At 37.5% G+C, this 20,805-nt stretch overlaps 2 protein-coding genes across 4 annotated transcripts; one reads left to right on the top strand and one right to left on the bottom strand.

Moving 5' to 3' along the window:
• The first annotated feature begins 10,660 nt into the window (after positions 1 to 10,660).
• Positions 10,661 to 15,967, top strand: LOC114409747 (ubiquitin-conjugating enzyme E2 2). 3 transcript variants are annotated; one of them, XM_028373323.1, is made up of 6 exons: positions 10,661 to 10,805; positions 11,398 to 11,531; positions 11,670 to 11,695; positions 11,817 to 11,906; positions 11,992 to 12,080; positions 15,533 to 15,967. In XM_028373323.1, the coding sequence occupies exons 2-6, from the start codon at positions 11,407 to 11,409 to the stop codon at positions 15,659 to 15,661; spliced, it is 459 nt and encodes a 152-aa protein (XP_028229124.1). In that variant the 5' UTR covers positions 10,661 to 10,805; positions 11,398 to 11,406; the 3' UTR covers positions 15,662 to 15,967. The 3 variants fall into 3 exon arrangements, with proteins under 3 accessions (XP_028229124.1, XP_028229126.1, XP_028229125.1); XM_028373325.1 differs by lacking the exon at positions 10,661 to 10,805 and adding an exon at positions 10,824 to 11,054; XM_028373324.1 differs by lacking the exon at positions 10,661 to 10,805 and adding an exon at positions 10,940 to 11,075.
• A 924-nt stretch (positions 15,968 to 16,891) lies between these two features.
• LOC114409745 lies at positions 16,892 to 20,226 on the bottom strand. Its single transcript, XM_028373322.1, has 6 exons — positions 19,829 to 20,226; positions 19,592 to 19,703; positions 18,469 to 18,838; positions 17,496 to 17,973; positions 17,362 to 17,393; positions 16,892 to 17,211 (listed from the first exon to the last, which is right to left on the bottom strand). The coding sequence occupies exons 1-6, from the start codon at positions 19,872 to 19,874 to the stop codon at positions 17,167 to 17,169; spliced, it is 1,083 nt and encodes a 360-aa protein (XP_028229123.1). The 5' UTR covers positions 19,875 to 20,226; the 3' UTR covers positions 16,892 to 17,166.
• Positions 20,227 to 20,805: the final 579 nt, after the last annotated feature.

Here is a 20,805-nt window from a genome sequence, read left to right as displayed (position 1 = left end):
AGAAATCCAGCACATCAGCCATATCATCATCCTCCTGAGCTCCCTCGTCGTCCTTAGGGGCCCTTGCGGGTCCTATCCCTGTCTCAAAATCGGGCTCATCTCCAGGCCAGGCAACTGTGGCCCCGAACTGCACGGGGGTAGGCCATGGGAAAGGACTAGTGTCCTGGCTCTGCTAGTAGATAGTGTACCGGTAGAAGGTCTCATTTAGCTGCACCTAACCCCTGTGATTAGCCGCCTGCTGGCTAGTCACATGCTGCATGTACCCGTGCATCTAGAGCTCTAACCTCTGCAGGTGAGCGGAGGTGGACCATATGGACAGTGTCTCCTGTAGAAGGGGCGGCGGTGCGCTTGCGGCTGGCTGCTGCTGGTCCCCCTCGAGCTACTGCGATGCTTGACCCTGCACTTGTTTGGGCATGCAGTATTTCTCTATGAAATCCCTGCTGATGCGGGGCCGGATAAGCTTGGTGGGATTGACCGGCACCCCATAGAATTGGCAAAGGCCCATGATTAACGTCGAAAACCCCAGGGCCCTATTGAGTCAGGATGGCATAGACCAGTTGACACTTCCGCAGGGGGAGGTCTGAATTATGGTCGCTGGGGAGAATGTTGCTGAGCAGGAACGTTATCCAAATTTGTGTGAGGGTGGTCATGCTAGTGCGCATAATCCGCACCCGTCTCCCCGCCATGCTCCGGGCAAAGTCCTATCCCGGAACGCACAGCAACTGGCTGATGGCCTCCTCGTCGAACCCCGAGGCCTGGCTCCTCCTCTGGCTGAACTCATAGCGCTGACCCTCCTCCAAGACCAGTGGATGCCTCAGAAACTGATTAATGGCATCCTCATTGAAGGGGATCCATTGGCCCCTCACCCAGGAGCACTTGTCCCTGACTCCCTCCTTTGTAGGCCATGCGTTGGCATAGAACTCCATGACTATCTCTGGATCGTACTTAGCCATGGGTGACACCAGCTGAGTCCATTGCCTCCTGGAACTCGGCATATTCTCTGTCCCTCAGCTAGACCCTCCTCTCCTTGAGGAACGACCAGCCCTTGATTGCCTCAAATCGGCACTGGTGTTCCCCACTCCAGAAATTGTGTCCATCAAACTCCACATCCACCTGTGGGGCCGCATTGGAACCCTCTCCAGCGGCATTTTTCCTTGACCTTTTAGCTGGAAGCTTCTTCAGAGCCATTTCCTGTGGGGATGCATTTGCAAAGTTAGTTTGCATGAAATACTAATCATCACAACAAAGGCCAAACAAACTAAATGGTGCATGCTTTTTTCCACCAAACGCAAGTGTCAATGTGCAATTAGAAAACAATCACACATTGGAGCTTGTGCTATTTTATGATATATATCTATATACACGCATATACATATATTTTTGTGAAAGGCATCTTATGATATATATCCACACATATATACACATTTCTTTGAAGAGCATTTTCGTGCTATACATCCACATATATATACATTTGTTTTTTTTAAAGGCACTTTATGCTACCTAGCCACATATATACACATTTTTTGAAAGGCACTTTATGCTACCTAGCCACATATATACACATTTTTGAAAGGCACTTTATGCTACCTGTCGTAACCTACCCTTCGGCAGGGGTGCAAAAAGGCCAAGATAATAGGCCAAAGTGTTTGTCTCCAAGGGAGAAAACGAGCGGAGTCGCCACCAATATTTATTTGAGGAAAACTCTAGAAAAACCAAAAAGGCGAAGGTCTGCGTATTTTGAAAATGAGGGTTCAGGAGTTGTTTACGCACGGGGAAGGTATTAGCACCCCATGCGCCCGTCACAAGGGACGGCAGCCTCTAATCGAGTATGCAAAATATGACTTCAAAATTATATATTTTCCCTTTTTATGTTTATTATCTTTTCCTTTTTTATGTTTTTTTACTTTTTGGGGTCGACAAGGGTGTTGCCCTTGCTCCTACGTATCCTCAAGTGCGATGAGGAAATCATATCTACGTAGTTCTTTAAGTCTAAAATTTTGTGTTTTACATTGATTTTATCTTTTTTGAAAGATTGATTTTAATTGCGAACAAAAGTCGTTTAAGCCGTTGGACCTCGAAACAATGTTTTAAACTTTTGAAAAGCGGAGAGAATCGTTAAGGCGTTGGACCTTGAAACAATCTCTTGATTGTTGATGAAATGAAGAAGTTTATGAGTTGGTTTTATTTTGGCTTTTTTTGTTTATTAACCTTCAATCCCTTAAAGATAAATTGTGGCACTAGCGATCGGTTAAAACTTACTTCACAAAAGAAAAGTGATTACCGATGATAGGAGAAGGAGACGAAGATGCACAAAACAATAAAGAAGACCCCTAGGGGTCCATGAATCATGTTCAAATTCTTAAAAGCAAACACTAACCAGTCAAAGAACGAAGAACGAACGAAGAACGATGTAGAAATTGATTACAGTCGCGATTCGACGACAATTTTGCTTCTTTTTCTCTTCTTCCTTCTTATTTTCTCTTTTTTCTTCTCAATTCTAGACCTCTGGACCTTAGAACCTCTCTCTCAGCCCCTCTTCAAACTTATTTATAGCAAAACAAGGCATTTGGGGTCATGACAGCTCGCCCAGGTTAGCTGTTACTTCATCCTGAAGCAACCTTGCATGCCCATGATGCAGCAAGTTCAAATGCTAGCCTAAAAACCACACAAAACATGCTCTCATATTCACTTAATTCATGCATTTCTTTTTACATCCAAGACAAAACTTAGATTCCTAGGCCTAAGTCATCTTTTTGGCGCTTTATTCTAACACCTTAAATTGTCCACACACTCAAAATGGCAGCCATATATGCACAAATTCATTCCACAAGCCAAACTTCACAATACCACACACAAAGGCCATTAAGGCATTTCACCGAACACTTGGTAGGCTCATGTTCAAACATGAAAAAATGAGGAACAGGGTCGATGTAACATGCCAATTCATACCAGACCCCAAGATAGGCCTATAGCCATCCCATACAACTCCCCAATTCAAGCAAACAACACATGGATTCACACATAATTTGTCTAACAAATTTTGCAAAAAATAGACAACTAAAGCACCAAAATATCACAATGGGAGGCCAAAATCCAAAGGAAAGCGGTACTTACTTGTGGGGATGAACGAAAGCACAAGAAAATGAAAGCAAAAAGTGAAAATGGAGCCTTAGGGTTGCTAGAATCGAGTATTCCCATAAACCTTTATGTTCTTTGAAGGTTGGGGAAGAAATGGCATCACCCCCCCCCCCCCCGTTTTTAAGTTTCTGTACCAGACATGCTCGCCCAGCGCGAGCTAACCCTCATTTTTTTTTCAAAACCCCTTTTTTGCAAAAAATCTTGAATATTCCTTGTCATGTTTATATATATATTCAAACTCCTATGGTTGCAAATAAACTAGGAGAATTCAAACATAATTCAAGAAAATAGATAAATAAAAGCATGAATCTTAAAAGGCAAAATTAGAGATACTAGACTGCCTCCTAAGAGCGCTTCTTTAACGTCTTGAGTCAGACGCATGATGATGATTAATTGATCAAAGGCCTAGCACTTGCCCCTAAGCTTTGCACACATGAGATGACATCATGCAACAAATGTGAAACAACACCACCAAATACCTATATCACCTTTCACTCACCATTGTTTCACTTTTGGTGTGGTATTGACCATCACTCAAAATGACTTTTTATTCATCCTCTGATCTGCATGATGACAAGATGCAAATGCATGCATGCTTATGATTTGGATGTTTAAGTGCAACAATTAAACAAGTGTTATCGTGTTCAATTTTTACTTAAACGCTTACGGCTCCCCCATTGATTGAGCGAAATAGCTCCGAATTCAGTGAGCAAAATTGATAGTGTGTATTCTTAAGAAGTAAAAACACAACACAGGAAATTAAGATGCAAATCATTAATCCAATATTTATTAATGTTGCGATCATGGTTTACAAAGGATTTTAAGACTTTGAAAATCCCAATGAGACCTTGGAGAACAAACATGTATTGAGCCTTCCAGCTGCCCCAGGTACTATGCATAATATCGTTTGACGATATCAAAATTTACGGGCAAAGGAAACTCTTCATCGTCCATGCCGGCAAGTAACAATGCACCTCCCAAAAACGCCTTCTTCACAACAAAAGGCCCTTCATAATTTGAAGCCCACTTCCCCTGGTGGTCTTTTTGTGCTTGTGATATTTTCTTCAAGACGAGATCCCCTTCGCTAAACTTGCATGGGTGTACCTTCTTGTCGAAAGCGTTCTTCACTCGACTTTGATACAATTGCCCATGGCTCATAGCGGTCAATCTCTTACCTTCTATAAGATTCAACTGATCAAAGCAAGTTTGGGCTCATTTCGATTCCTCCAACCTTGACTCGGCTAGAATCCTCAATGAAGGAACTTCTACCTCAAATGGAAGCACAACCTCTATCCCATATACCAAAGAGAATGGGGTTGCCCCAGTTGAAGTGCGTACCAAGGTCCGATAACCATGCAGCGTAAAAAGGAGCATTTCATACCAATCCTTTTATGACATTGTCATCTTCTGAACTATTTTCTTGATATTCTTGTTAGTAGCCTCAACTGCCCCATTAATCTTGGGCCTATAAGGCGTAGAATTATGGTGTTGGATCTTGAAATCCTCACACATTTCCTTCATCATTTTATTGTTCAGATTGGTGGCATTATCAGTGATAATCTTCCTGGGTAATCCATACTGCCAAATTATCTTTTTTTTTACGAACCTAACCACCACTCTCTTGGTCACACTGGCGTACGAAGTCATTTCAACCCATTTGGTGAAGTAGTCAATGGAGACCAAAATGAAGTGGTGTCCATTCAAAGCTTTGGGCTTAATAACTACAATCACATCTATTCCCCACATAGAGAATGGCCAAGGTGCTTCCAAGAATTAAGATCAAGATTCATTCAAGAATCAAGAGAAGACTTAATCAAGATAAGTATTAAAAAGTTTTTTCAAAAACTGAGTAGCACATGAATTTTTCTCAAAACCTTTTACCAAAGAGTTTTTACTCTCTGGTAATCGATTACCAGTAGCAAAATGGTTTTCAAAAAGCTTTCAACTGAATTTACAACGTTCCAATTGATTTCAAAATGTTGTAATTGATTACAATATTTTGGTAATCGATTACCAGTGTGTTTGAACGTTGAAATTCAAATTCAAATGTGAAGAGTCACATCCTTTCACAAAAAAACTTTGTGTAACCGATTACACTGATTTGGTAATCGATTACCAGTGATAGTTTCTGAACAAATCAAAAGATGTAACTCTTCAAATAGTTTTTGACTTTTTCAAATTGGTTTTAAGTTTTTCTAAAGGTCATAACTCTTCTAATGGTTCTCTTGACCAGACATGAAGAGTCTATAAAAGTAAGGCTTTGTTTTGCATTTTAAAATCAATCAATCTTTTCCAATTCATTCTTTACACAAGCAATCTTTCCACATTGATTTTTGAGTCTCTTTGAACTTCTTCTTCTTCTTTCTTTCTTTCTTTGTCAAAAGCTTTCTAAAGTTTTCTGGTTTTCCAAACCTTGACAAAACTTGTGCTATTCATCTTTTTCATTCCCTTCTCCCTTTGCCAAAAAGAATTTGCCAAGGACCAACCTCTTGAATTCTTTTTGTGTCTCTCTTCTCCCTTTTCCAAAAGAACAAAGGACTAACCGCCTGAATTCTTTTGTGTCTCCCTTCTCCCTTGTCAAAGAATTCAAAACGACACAGACTAAGAATTCTTTTGATTCTTCCCTTTCCCATATACAAAAGATTTCAAAGGACTAACCGTCTGAAAATTATTTTGTATCCCCATTCACAAAGTTTCAAAGGTTTAACCGCCTGAGAACTTTGTCTTAACACATTGGAGGGTACATCCTTTGTGGTACAAGTAGAGGGTACATCTACTTGGGTTTGACTGAGAACAAGAGAGGGTGCATCTCTTGTGGATCAGTTCTAGTGGAGGGTACATCCACTAGGTTGTTCAAAGAGAACAAGGGAGGGTACATCCCTTGTGGATCTTTGCTTGTAAAAGGATTTTTACAAGGTTGAAAAGAAATCTCAAGGACCGCAGGTCGCTTGGGGACTGGATGTAGGCACGGGTTGTTGCCGAACCAGTATAAAAAGTCTTGTGTGTTTGTCTCCTTCTTCCCCATTCTTTTAATTTTCGCTGTGCATTTTAATTCCCGCTTTTACTTTTGGTTAAGTTTCTTTTCTGTTTTTCATTTACTTAACAACATAGTAAAAGCCTTCGAAGAGTAAACTTTTTAATTAGTAAAGGTTTAGGAATAATTAATTCAACCCCCCTTCTTAATTATTTTGAGGCCACTCGATCCAACATCGACCTCGTTTTTTCTTCTTCTTCTCACTAATTTTACTCAAAACCTCTCAATATCAAGTGTTGAACCCTTCTCCTCAGCCCCCTCACGCCTATTTATAGGAAATGAGGAGTGGAGGTTGCATAGCAGCTCGCCCAGGCGAGTTGCTTGCTTCCTCCAGAAGTAACCTTGCTCGCCCAGGTGAGCTCAGCTCGCCCAGGCGAGCTGGTTACTTCAGCCTTAAGCTTTCTAGTGGCCCAGGTGAGTCAGGGGCCTGAAAAAGTCACCAAATGACCATTTTATCCTCCCTTTTGGGTATTTTCTGCATTCTTTTCCGAAACGTCGAAAAACCTTACAGATTGTGCGGCAATTGGTGTTAAGCAACTCAATTCGGTTGGCAAGAATCCAAATGTTTGCAAATGATCATCCACGGACGAAATTAGGGTATGACACTTGCAGATAAAATCTTTGTCACAGTTTTGTAAGATACATTGCATAGACTTATTGGCCTAAACTGCTTCATGTTTACCACATATTATACCTTTGAGATGAGTGAAATAAGGGCAACATTGAGGGTTTTAATTTTAGTGGGATCTTCAAAAATACTTCAGATAAGGCCACAAAAGGAAACCCCCGCCACATCCCATTAGCTTTTATAGGAAACTTCTTGGAAACCACCCATACCAGGAGCTTTGAAATTCCCCATAGAAAAGAGAGTTTTTCTAATTTCTTCATTTTTAATTTTCTTTGGAAACCATCTTGTGGTCTAGAATCTTTGGGAAAGCACTTTTAACACCATAAGGATAGTAAACAAAGTCATAAGTAAAAAGATTGGAAAAATACTCAGTAACTAACCTTTCTAGAGAGGCAACATCTTCCACCCAATTACCATCTAGGTCTAGGATGGCTTCATAGGTGTTCTTCCTCCTTTTCACAACAGTCAAACCATGGAAGTAATGTGTATTCCAATCACCAAATGACAACCATTTAGCTCTAGATCTCTGGAACCACAAAATTTCTTCCTGTCTCATCACTTCTTGGTACTTAAGCCTAATACTTTTTTGTTTTTCTTCTAACCAGATATCATTATGAGATCGCATCTGGTGTGAAATTCTATCCAATCTATTAAGAAATTCCTTTTTACGAATAAATATGTTACCAAAAACATGTTTATTTCATTTATGAAGGGCTTCTTGAAGAGTTTGAATACGATTCGTGCACTCAACATCTGGATTCCAAGTCGTTTTAATAAAAGAGTTGAAATCTTCATGCATCAACCATGAAGCCATAAATCTAAACGACCTCTTTCTTTTATTCTTATCTCTCTTATAAGTCATTTTAATCAAAGCGGGTCTATGATCTGATTTAAAGAAAGAAAAATGAATCACCCAAGCATTTTGGAATCTTATCCGTTGATCTAAATTAATCAAAACACGATCAAGACGCTCAAGAAGATTACCTCTCTACCAAGTAAAAGCAGGTCCCTAAAAACCAACATCAATGAGCTCAGTTTCAGGTATCATTTCCTGTAAATCTTGTGCCCCTTCCAAGAAGGGTTTGCACTTCCACCACTTCGATCATGAGCATTGTATTAAAGTCCCCAATGACTGCCCAAGGACCTCTAATAGAGCTAGCAATATCGATCAAAGCTTCCTAAAGTGCTTTTTGGAGTTGTAGCTTAGAACTACCATACACTACTGTGAGAAACCATGGACTTTGCTTTTTGAAAGAGACTTTTAACTGAACAAACTGGTGGTCATTGTGAAGGACTTCGATCTTCCACATATCAGAATTCCACAAGCACCAAAATCCTCCAGACTGACCACTACCTTCCTAGACAAAGTGACTATCCAATCCCAACCTTGGAATAATCCGTTGTCCAGACTCTCTAGAAGCATAAGTCTCCAACAATAACAATAAGGATGTTTCATACTCCTTACAAATATCTTTGATAAGGGGCCTAAAACCACGAGAGCAAGTTCCACGACAATTCCATGCTAACACATTCATGATAAACATCAGTTGGTGTTGGCCTTTGAAAGGCCAGAAATATCATTGACCATAATTAAGTCAATCACTTTCTCCTTTTTAGATTGCTCAATCTCCATTTGGTCTTTTTGTTTCCTCCTATTCACCAGCTCAATGGCATACTCAGTCATGTGAACTTCCATCATTGGCGGTATTGTACAACTGATTGCTACTTCACACGTTTTCAAAAGGAGTAGGCTCTCCTTATATGAGCGTTTTTTGTTATTGGTCTCGCTAGACTCAATGGTAATTTTGTCCTTTCTAACCCTTCATTCCCACTTGCTCTTTATGTTTAACAATAGGATGAACATTCTTTTTGAATGTAGACTTTCCTCCTATCTTCAGCTCACCTCCCTTTCCACCTTGTGGGTTTTTTCCTCCCTAAGCGTTGTCGATTCGATTTGGCTTGCCTTAGTTCAACTTGGTGTCACTTTGGGCCACATTGGTTGGATACTTGGATGGGCCCACCTCTCTTTTAGACATTTCTCTGTAGTTGGTTTTCACATGATCTACACTCACTCCTCCATGATTATTCGAGGCTATATTAAAATCTGCATTATTATTAGGCCCCTCTTCATTAACATTTTGTGTATCCATTATATCATTAGCTAGGGTCTCGTTGACAACCAACGCTTTAAATTTAGAGTCAATATTCGTCCCCAAATTACCATAATTGGTTAATTTGGTAACTGAATTGGTATTCATTCCTTTTTTTTAATGCTTCCAATTGCGACTTCCTCTTTATTCTTGCCATTCCATTCTTTTTTCCTCTTATAACGTTGGACAATCATCCAATTTCCAAAACATGGATTTTCCTCATAAATAGATTGATTTGATTTTTCTGAATTATGAGGCACATTTATTGTAGGGATGACGTCAACATGCTCTTTTGCTTTATTCTCCGTTTAAATCATCGACGTTCCCACCTCACTCTCAGCAGCCACGACCTTCTTCACCATGATCTCACTACATTGCTCTTTTTTGTGTCCAACTCTACCACAACGGAAGCAAATTGAGTGAAGACCCTCATACTCCAGGTTCAACTTAAACCCTCTCACGTAAATATAAGATTTCAAGGGTTTATCCAATCTAGGTCCACACACATTCTTGCAAATTTTCCCTTGGAGTGGATTGATGTTAATTTATCCTACTTGAGAAACTTGCCTAAACTCATCCTAATTCTTGACGAGAACACATCATTATATAATTCAATAAGGAGACACTGAATCTTGACCCATACCGCTATCTTCTTCGTCTCTTCTGCATGCATTGGGAAGAATGATCTCCATCTTTGAATAATGAGGTAGTGGTTCACAAACATCCACGGTCCTTCAAAAAACACGAAATTATAATCCTCCGTATTACTAAACACCACCCGATTGAAGCCTTCATGGAGATCAATGATCTGAATAGTTCCACTTCATGCCCAACTGCGTTGAAGCTTCGCCTCCAAGGTTCTAAAACTCACCCACTTATTCAAAACATTTACCACTAGAGTGTTCAACCAAGGAGATGCGAACCTTAGCAATTCAACATCTGACAAAGGAATCGCAGGTCCATCTAGATTTTGATCCATTGTACTTAAGGCCTCCTTCGGTACCTTTTCCAATAGATCGCTTCCCTCACCTTCCATCGAACTTCCACAACCTAAAACACCTCCTATCAACTTTAGAAGTTGGTCTGCATATGATAATATTCCAACCCCTCCATTGGTCATCATGTTATCTTTGATTTTTTTTATTGTTACGTATAAGAAGATCATTCTCTTGAGTAGAAGAACTAGATTCATTGTTTTCTGAAACCCTAGCAAAACTCACCGTCGTTGTAGACCAAAAAATTATGTAATAATAATTTTTTTAGCAACAGTTAGTCAAGACTCAAGAGGACCCCATTAAAAGATAGAAAAAATTCGTTATGTAAGAATTTTATTGATGAATAATTTATAAGTACATCCGTAAATGCTCAATAAATCTTGCTATCTATCTTAGTACCTATGAGCCTTTGTTCTCCAAGATCCAACTCACTAGGGATTTGATTAATTAAAAATATTCATCACCTAATTAAAAATATTAGTGAGAACAGGCAGAATAGTTAAACCAAAAATAAAATACTTATTTTTTTTAACCAAAGCGTGAAAAATTACCTGTCAACAGCGCTGGTAATAATTGTAACGTAAAACGTGTAAGGGGCCAGCGGCAGCGGCAAGGCGTAAAAGTAAAAGCGATTAACCAAACCAGCCGAACCCACCCACATTACGCGAAGCCGACAACGGAGCAGTACCATTCTTTTTTTGTTTTGTTTAAACAAATCAACGATAAATATCATTTGCCCCCACCCCCCCCCCCCCCCCCCCTAATCACAACCCCTCTCTTTCTCTTCCTTCTCATCATTCTCATATTATTGTCGCCACTTCGACCTCAATCACCCTCGCGCCCTCGCTCTTCCCTTCCTGGTTTGCCAATTCTCCTTTTTCCGATTCTATTTTCTGTTAGTCTTTCCGGTTCAAGTTCACGATTGCATGCTTCATCTTCTGTACCGCGTTGATCCGCTTCCAAGCCCTTTGTTTCTTTGATTTATGTTGTAATTTTGGGGTTTCGTGAAGTTCTGATGTCAAATTAGGGGGGGGGGGGGGGGTATTAAAGATTCTATTTCGGGCTTGAAGTTGTTGCTCAAGGACTAACGGGGAGGATTTTTTTTCCTGGTGAATTCTAGGGTTCATTAGGTTGCAATTTTTTATTTTTTTAAAAAAAATGTTTTTGGATTTTCCCTCGTTTCCCCTATGTTGTCTGGTTCTCTTAATGCTAATACTATTTGATTGTGTAAATCTGATGATTTTTTGTTTGTTTAATTATATGTAAGTATTGTATGAATTATGAACTATTCTTTTCCGGTGAAATTTATTTTGTTTTTATTTTAAACATTTGAGTAATTTTGGGCCTGATTCTTATGTGGTGTTGCTATGTTGGAGGCTTTTTTGCCCCCTTAAATACACTCGATTGATTCAAGTCTATTCTTTTCCTTATTGTGAGTGTTGGTTTTTCAAGGTGGCGACAATGTCGACTCCTGCTAGGAAGAGGCTGATGAGAGACTTCAAGAGGCTGCAACAAGACCCGCCTGCAGGGATCAGCGGTGCCCCCCAGGATAACAACATAATGCTGTGGAATGCTGTCATATTTGGGTGAGTTGAATTCAAATTCGATATAGGTCCAATGTTGTTTTAATTTATAGTCAATTGGTCACTATTTTTTAATTTCTTATGTTGTTTAATTACTGATGGATAAGTGATTTTTGGTTTCTTGACTGCTTTGGATTGCAGTCCTGATGATACTCCATGGGATGGAGGTGAGTGGATTTCTTTACCGAAGATCTTACTAGAAAACAATTTTGAAATGTTTGTCAAGTGTCAGGTTCTTTTTCCATCTTGTGTGTTACATAACTGTGTGTCATATTTTGAGTTATTCAGGCACGTTCAAGTTGACTCTCCAGTTTACTGAGGATTATCCAAATAAACCACCAACTGTGCGATTTGTGTCTCGCATGTTTCATCCAAATAGTAAGTATTAGGTGGAAAATCTTTACGTTGGAGTATCAATAAATTTAGCTGTGTAGCTCTAATTCATTTTTTCAACTTCGTGTAGTTTATGCTGATGGAAGTATTTGTTTGGATATACTACAAAATCAGTGGAGTCCTATATATGATGTGGCTGCTATACTCACATCTATCCAGGTATCATCTAGTATTTCATTTGTATATTTTACAAATGAACTAAGCAAGCAGATATTTTGTACATCATTAAATCTATCACTAAAATTTTCATTTTCTTTCAATCCGAAAAAGTTATACTCTTCTCTACATTTTAATAGTCAGTTACCTCTTGATCTGTACGGTGTCACACTGTTCTGCTCTGCTCAAATTGAAATGAAACCTTGTAACTTGGCTTCTTAGTTATGCCTATTGGTCTTAGAGTTGACACATAGCAGTTAGCATTGCCCTTTATTACGAAATGTGCCTTTGTGTATGTTGACGATCTCTAGAGGTCCAAGAATGATTTTTTTTTTTAAACACTAGGAGTCTAGGACAATTATTTGGAGAGTACCTTCACCATGACACATCTTCCGCATGCTCTATTATGCTTATGGCACCATCAACAATTTTTCTCTTTTCGCATCTTGTTAATTTAATTGAAAGAATATGATAATTATTTTGAGAATTCCGAGTTTAAGTGTTAATCTAGGATTGTCATTGACATGTAGATGGAAAATAGTTTTCCTATTTGCAGTCTAGGTCAAAAAATACTGGGGAAATCTCTTTTGGTATCTGCCTTAACAGTGAATTTTGCCTTCCCTATCTGCAGCTATCTTTCATTTACTGCTTCATTTTGAAATCCTCTTGACAAAAGACTTTCAAAAGTCTTGGCAATTGGAAGGGAGTGACCTTTTTTCTTGTGTGTGCTTATTACATTCAGAATGAAATGTTTATTAAGTATCCTACCTATTATATACCTATAAGAAAATCCTATTCAATGTAGCTCAGAGTATTGGGAAAATTTTGATGATGGACCTTCTGTCGGAATAGGATATTCTAGGGGAAAACTGGAGGTGGCAATTGCATCATTTATTCAGTAACCATCCAATCAGTCCATGAATAAATCCAACCAATCCTCTCAATCATAATAAAACTTAATGGGTTAGATCAACATTTATTTCTGGATGGTTAATAAACCATCCATCAATTTTAAAAAACAATGGGTTAAGAAATTGGATCAATGATGGTCATAGAAATAGAGGCCAATTGCAGGTTCTTCTGAAAACAGTGCTCATTATGAGAGTAATTTTGGTGAGATTTTTTATTGACATGTACATATATTAAAATTTAATATATTCGTAGCAACTAGCATTTCTGTTTTTAATACATTTTTAATAGGTCACAAGTGGACAGATTTTTGTTTTTTACCCATCCAATTTATTTCGACTCATTTTATCCAAGCCATCTATTTTACACTTCTAGAGAAAAACTGCTATTAATTCAGAGGTATACTATAAGCCTATGCACCTTCGGTAGTTGGTGGCCAAAACCTGGTGATATTATTCATGTATGTACCTAGAGGTTCATTTTGTTGGTATACCCCTCTTTGTATCCATTTTTTGAGCTTTTTCTGAGTGGGGAACTGTTCATGGTCATCTTGGTTTTGGGAAAATATGTGGTTAGGGGCATCTGCTTTCCTGGACCTCAGAGCTTGCTGGATTTTTTACCATGCATAGGGAATTGATTTGATGAGTTGTGTCCTGGTGAACCTTTCTTGCAATTTCAGCTTTTTCTGTAACTTTTGAGAAACATGAGTTGGTTTCTTTGATATGATTTCTTGATAATTTGTCTTCTTATCTGAGATGGCTTTAGCATTTGACCCAACTATTTTTGAGCTTCTATCCCTGTCAAAATGTGTGATTGGCCAAATACCATTTTATAAAAGCTCTAAAATAAAAGATGTTTTGATGAATTAAAAAAAAAATGAAAGGGGGCTTCCACAGAAGTTAATTGGATGAGATTCTATTCCTCTAAGTTGAAAACATGCTTCTCTTTCCTATCTATCTCCAAGTACCTGACATCCTAGTCCTACAGTGAGTTAGCAATGAGCAACACCATTCACATTTCACAACTCCCAATGGTGCTGACTTGTTGGGAATGTCAATTGCAAATTTTCAAACATTAATTCTAGTGTGTGATGATAATTTCTAATGGAGATGATTCTTGGAATTGTAAGAAATAATTAATAATTAATTGGTGTGTATCCATGAAATCTTTAGAGGTTATTCACCACCATTATAAATAGAGGTCATTGAGATAAGGAGATTCATCCCAACCTAAAGAGGGGCCATGTACCCAAGCAGAAGAGATGTGAGTCCAACAGATGTGAGAGAGACTATTGTTTGTGAGTGAGGGAGTGTCTATCATTCATTGTAAATTTTGAGTGACATGGGTTTGTAGGCTGAAACATTATCTGGGGAGGGTTTTTCAAGTTTGTTCAGAAAACTTGTATATTATTTGTGATGGTGAATATTTTGTTGGAGTTTTCGTGAAAATAAAACATTAAAATATGTATCTTTCACTATTTCTATATGGTGCATTTGTGTGTTGTCTTTGGTACATATTGTGTGCATTTTTTTCCCCAGCATGACTTGGGTCTGCAGTAATTCGTTGTTTGGAGTGGCTGGGCTTGGCTCTAACACAAGTGATGGACATGGATGGTTCTGGGCAGTTCAGAATGGGGGTTGGTTGGTCCTACTGGTCATCTTCGATGGCTCTGGTAGAACTAGTTTTAGGACTGAGCATGGTGGGTCTTGATTCACAGAACAGCGACCATGGGCTTGTGAGTTGTGAGGGATCTGCAGAGGTGGCTGGTTGAGGTGAAGGGGTTTGAGTGTGTGAGCAAGAAAGGTTTGGTTAAGAGGGTTTAAGCTATAATATAAAATTACCAAATAATTTCAGCCTTGTTTCAAGGTATTATTCTTAAGTTTTAACTTTTTAAGTGTAGCTTTGAAATAAAAAGCCTCGTCCAAGGCTACCTAAGTAATTTTTTGGAACATCCCAACTCATGTCTGAGATTGAGGCTTTTGTCTGGACATTTTGTACTTGATAGGATTAAATACAAATGGTTTCTATTATGTTCTTTGAAAGTTATGAAACAAGTAGCTACCGCCGTTTGCACTGAGGTTGCTTAACAATTTAGGGCTAAGTTTTACTTGGGTTTTTGGAGATTGGTTGATGTATCTGCCCAATTCAAATATCTTCTTCTGTATGTTGCAGAGGCTCTTGGTGTTGGAGGGATATATAAGTTGCTTTGGATTTTTTTATTTATTTTTTGCACAAGTGGATGGTGCATTTGACTGGAATGTGATTCCAGTAGTTTATGCTATGATTTCTTCCTACACACACTTTATGGTACCCTTTGTTTTCTTAGCTTCCACCTATTGATCCTAGAAGCAAACTCACCATCCCAGCAACATTGTGCATACACCATCTTAAGTCTACTATTTGGCATCAACACATTGCATTCAGAAGTCTGGCACTTTTATTTCCTGAAATAAAAAAAAATAAAAAAAGTATATAGCATTTATCCTGCTATGTAGTAATCATCATGCTCTAATTATTTTCTAAAAGGTAATTTTCCTCCTTTGCAGTCATTGCTTTGTGATCCCAACCCAAATTCTCCTGCAAACTCTGAAGCAGCTCGAATGTTTAGCGAGAACAAGCGTGAATACAATCGAAGAGTGAGGGAAATCGTGGAGCAGAGTTGGACAGCCGACTAAGTTCATCCTTATATGCAGGAAGCTTTGAGGGCATGAATTAGGTTGCAGTGGTGGCACCTATATATAAGAATGATTGTGCAAACTCATCAAATATATATTCTCTTCTGATATGAATGATAGCATCATCTTATCTTTAATTTATTGTAGCTTTTGCATTGCATATGTCAGTTAATGTAAAATAGAATTATGCGTGTCAATTTACTTTGGATTGTTGTCAAACATTCAACAAAGAAGTTGTAGTTTGCTGAATTGGTTATGATCGCGCAATGGTTTTTGAAAATTAGCTTCATTTTGGTTTGCATTGGATCATGAATGATTTACCCTTTCTACCCCTCTGCGACATTGTTTTCCACCATCCTTGGTAATTGCGTACTTGTATGCGCCATATTGAGTTAATTATTATGCTAGTAAAAGTGGAATTTTATTTGGTGATTATAATTTGCTCTCATTATCAATTTATCATATGGATATTTTTCACGTGAAACTTGCGTGTGAATGGCCCTTTTGGGTGTCCATCCTGAATTTGTTTTTGATACCCTAATTTCTGACATTATTGTCAAGGATACATTAGACAATCGCGGATGAGAAGGAAAATTGATGAGGGTGAATGGGTAGTCCACTAGTCTTGGTCAATTCAGATCAAATATAAAAACTAGTATGGTGGAGAAAGGGAGTGCAAGAATTTAGACGTAATTGAAATGTTTGTAGGTGCTATCCTAGCTACACAATTTTATTCTTCGAACAAAAATTAAGAAACCGAAATACAAACGAAAGATAGCGAGACAAAAATATGTATGCATTTAACTTTTAAATTTAATTTTTTTTTAAAATGAAAATACCAAAGTACAAGGATGACAAGATAAATATGCACTTGATTGAGTTTAATGGTTATTTATTGTTAGTGTAAAATTTTACACTATCAATCAATAAAAAATTATTATTGGTATAACTTTTAGTATAATTGATGTTAAAATGTTGTAAAAGTCTAACAAAATTTTCATACGTGTTTGTAATTAGACAACAGGATAACTGTCAAGGCATAACTTATTAAATTTAAATATTTTTGTAGAATGATTCTTTTTTTAGGTAACATAAATGTTGCGTGTTCAATGATTTTCCCCGTGTTGACAGTGTTACAGCATATATAAATGCCTAGCCTAAACATGGGCATATGATCATTTTACATTATAAAGGATTATAAAATAGATTCACATAAACTAATACAGAAGATAATACAGAAGAAAATAAAGTTTTATGTCGAATTAAATCTTTTGCCTTCACAAATAGTATGGAATCATTTATAGACAAACAATAACATTCAATACAGTATGGTTTGATTAGCAATTGTATAATAAAAGGACACAAACACAATATGCCAAGTGACCAAGCAAAGAGAAATGCAGCCTATACAATATACAAAAGCACGCTCCACACAGAGAACACCCCCTAGGCAAACTTCAAAGTTGGGGAATCAGAATTTCAGAAATACAAGCACATGAGATTGTTTACACCACTTCTGTCACGCTGTTTTCTTCAGTGGTCCGAGCTTCCTACAAGAGTAGCAAAAAAACATAAGCCATATATTTTACTAGTGCATCAACTCATTAAAAATTAGACTTAAATCTTAATAAAAGCCATATATTTTACTAGTGCATCAACTCATTAAAAATTAGACTTAAGTCTTAATAAAAGCCACTTACCATATTTTCTTTGCCTCCCTTTGGAGTGCTAACTGTGAGCAGAACAAAATCATGTAAGTTTTAGACTAACAGAACTAGAAATGTATCATAGATATCATAAAACAAATATTGCTGTGCACAAATAATTCACTTGCCTTCTTTAACATCAGATTTCTTTCCCTGCCTCTTTATCATGCCCTTTTCCTTATTTGGTTCTTGCTTGCTTGGCTTCTCAGATTTTTTAACCAACCTATTATTCCTGTTGTCTAGAGCAGGCCTTGGAGTTGTGGTGTTTGTGCTGAGATTCCCTCTCAACCTGGATCCAGGATTACTCTTTTGACTTGTCTCCTTCTTTGCTGACTCTGTCGAAGGTGTGAGTTGAGTAGAATCAGTGTTTAAGCACTTTGGTTTCAGTTTTCTAGTCCCCATGGTAGAAGAAGAGCTACGCACATCATCATCGGAAGACCGAGTTCCCTCTTCTGGCACATGTGAAATAGTCTCAGACACCTGCCACTGCTCCATTGTTTCTGAGATGTTATAGCTCTCAAACAATGCTTTCACAGTTTCTTCAAGACCATCAAGCTGATGTCTGCCCACATATGATTTTAGCCCTTCTTGCATTGGCCCGAGAGGCTGTGATTGATATCCAAAGAAAATAAATCATTAGAAAAATTGGCTCGGTGAATGAGCAAACAAATAAGGGTGCTGCATTTGCACATAAGTATGTTTGCCAATAAACAATAAGACAAATTACATTCATACTCCTTAAACTAAGTAATATCCCTCTTTTTTAAACCTCACGTGGAGGCCCCTCAATTGATAATCAGGGAGTTGTGTGACAAGGGAAATTTTTAAATGGTCTGGAACCATGTAATTTCAACCAATCTCTACATGACAGATAACTCTTTTTTCTAAATGGTTACATGGCTATGTAATAATTTATCAGCAAAATGTAAATCTATTAATAGAAAGGGGACATTAATTGCTAAAGGTCTGTATGTCCTTAGATGTAAATGCTTAAATTCTGGGGTTATAGATGTAATTTGTCCTTAGATAATATGGCATGCCATATAGATGTGCATGTATATTTGTCTGTATTGATTATTTGATATTTGATTTATGTAGTACCTCACATCCTGCCTCCAAAGCTAGTTTGAAGAAGCCAAGTGAAATTGAGTGCTTGGCCGCGGATTCAGAGAGCTTGATCTGGTTTAACCAATACGAAGCCGAAGTTAGGAGATTTAACTTGGTTCGTGAAGATGTCTTGGAAATGTCTGAAATTGGTGTTTTGCTTCTGCCTTGACCAAAAGCACTCCTCCCAGTTCTAGTCTCAGTGATTGGGGTACTGTTGCCACCCAGCTTGGGTCTTGAAGTGGCTGGTGTTTTGGCAGGAATTGAGAGCCTTCTGGGTGGCTTGGCACTACCAGACTTGTCCTTGCCAGAAAAATCAAGAACACTCACACTTTTACTTACACTTGAAGCACCTACACTTCTCCCCCTGAAAAGAAAATGCTACTTTTTAAAAGATACACATATATCAAAAATTGAGCCACCCGATAAAAAATACTAAATTTTGGTAAGAATAGTGATATTTGGATACCCAAAATTGTCTCATCAATACCTCTCATTTTTTCTTTATCTATCATTAATCTTATTAATCAATTATCCCTCCTCTCTTCCTATCTCTCTCAACTCTCAGTGTATAGTGTACACACTCTTTGGGTGTCCAAAATCTTTTTTTTTTTTGGTAATATTGCATATTACATATACATATTTACAAGATTTACAATTGACCAAAATCATAAGTTGTATATCTCGTATACATTTTTTAACAATTGTAACAATGTGACAGTTCTACAATTAAAATTAAAAACAGGAAATGATACACAAAGCATCATCCCCCAAATAAACAAACCCTACATTTTTTTATTTAATTTCTATGCATTTCAGTCTAAAATCCCTAAGCTGTCAACTAATTAGAAATTATAATAATTATAATTTTTAAGATAATTGCAGTAAAAATTATCAAAATCATGTTACTAAGATATAAGGTTGGTCTAATGATAAAGGGAGAAGAAAAGGAAGAAGAGAAGAGAAGGTAGGTTGGAATTCTCTTTTGTTAACAAAAATTAACAATTATAATAATTAATATTTATTAATAAAAAAAAGAAAATTATGATAATTTATTATTAGATGACCCTGTGTATAAAACTAAACTAAAAAAACTACATTATTCGGGTTGCTTGGTTACCTCATGGTTTCAGAAGTAGGAATGGAGCAATTGGGAGTTTCTGACTTCTCTTCCTTCAACTTATTGGCAGATCGGAGTGCGTACTTCTGAAGCCTGGGTCTGGCAGTGTTCCCTGAACCATAACCATAATAGAACAAAACCCATTTAAAACTGTTATTGTTTTTGTATATACTATGATATCATATAAAAAACAAAACGAAAATAGAAAGTTGGGTGTGAGAGTGAGAAACTGTATACCAGAGGCAGCAGCGGAGGGTTGTTGTTCCATGACGGGTTCTTCCATATCTTGATTTTGAATTGAAAAGAACTTGAGAAGATATGTGAAATGTGTGTGAAACTGAATGATTATGATGTTGTGTCGTTTGGATTTATATTACAACAAGGTTGTTGTGTTGTCTCGTTTTGCTTTGGGCGGGAAAAACTCAAAATTTTGAGACGTTGATCTTCTTGACCACGCTGTCGTGGAAAAAAAAAACAGAGGCTATATTGATAAACGGATATGATACGACGGTGGATGATTTTGGTGCGTTTAAAATCGAATCAGACAGCGATGAAAAATTGAGATTTGAGGGTTTTGTTTGGCCAAGGTGGGGCTTGATGGACCCATTTTGCAAGCGCTGCAGGTTCAACGTTAGAGGCTCCCTCGGTTTTTCGAAATTCAAATTTCAAAACTAAGCATGCGTTTGTCTCAAGCCGGCAAGAGAAAGCCGTTATTCTTTCCTTCGTCAAAAAACTGCTTTGCGGTTGGTGGGTAGGATCATTGTTCAGAATCCAACCAAATCAAAATAAAAACTGAAAAATCACAAATTGCTCAAATAAAAATTCATTGGATTATGTTTGGGTAATTTTTTTTTCTAAAATCCCCTGATTCGGTTTGATTTGCGATTTGGGATTCGAAGACCGAATCAAACTGAATCACTTAAGTGTTTTAAAGTGTGTCAAATTCCAAGAAATTTATATCATGTGTAAATAAAAAAAATTAAACAAAAGGTTAATTCAACATGGATGATAGTCAAATTTCATTTTTTATCTACTATACAATTCAATATTATTTTATAACATCTAAGAATGATTTATTATCTATTATGACCATAGAAAATTAGAAATTTTTCGAAATGAATGAATAACCATGTTGGAAGGTCTATAAAATACAAACAAAAATTAATGTAGGAAGTTCTATTTAATATTAATTCGAGCAGAAACATAGACGTTGT

This window comes from Glycine soja, chromosome 4 (assembly GCF_004193775.1).
Source record: "Glycine soja cultivar W05 chromosome 4, ASM419377v2, whole genome shotgun sequence".
Taxonomy (NCBI): domain Eukaryota; kingdom Viridiplantae; phylum Streptophyta; class Magnoliopsida; order Fabales; family Fabaceae; genus Glycine; species Glycine soja.
This window is presented reverse-complemented; position numbering and strand designations above follow the sequence as displayed.

Coding starts and splice junctions, on each gene's coding strand:
- LOC114409747 (XM_028373323.1), top strand. CDS start 11,407: ATGTCGACTCCTGCTAGGAAGAGGCTGATGAGAGACTTCAAGAGGCTG. Junction 11,532..11,669: donor TGGAATGCTGTCATATTTGG/GTGAGTTGAATT, acceptor TTTGGATTGCAG/TCCTGATGATACTCCATGGG. Junction 11,907..11,991: donor TCGCATGTTTCATCCAAATA/GTAAGTATTAGG, acceptor AACTTCGTGTAG/TTTATGCTGATGGAAGTATT.
- LOC114409745 (XM_028373322.1), bottom strand. CDS start 19,874: ATGGAAGAACCCGTCATGGAACAACAACCCTCCGCTGCTGCCTCTG. Junction 17,974..18,468: donor CTTTGGAGGCAGGATGTGAG/GTACTACATAAA, acceptor TATCAATCACAG/CCTCTCGGGCCAATGCAAGA. Junction 17,212..17,361: donor AGGGAGGCAAAGAAAATATG/GTAAGTGGCTTT, acceptor CTACTCTTGTAG/GAAGCTCGGACCACTGAAGA.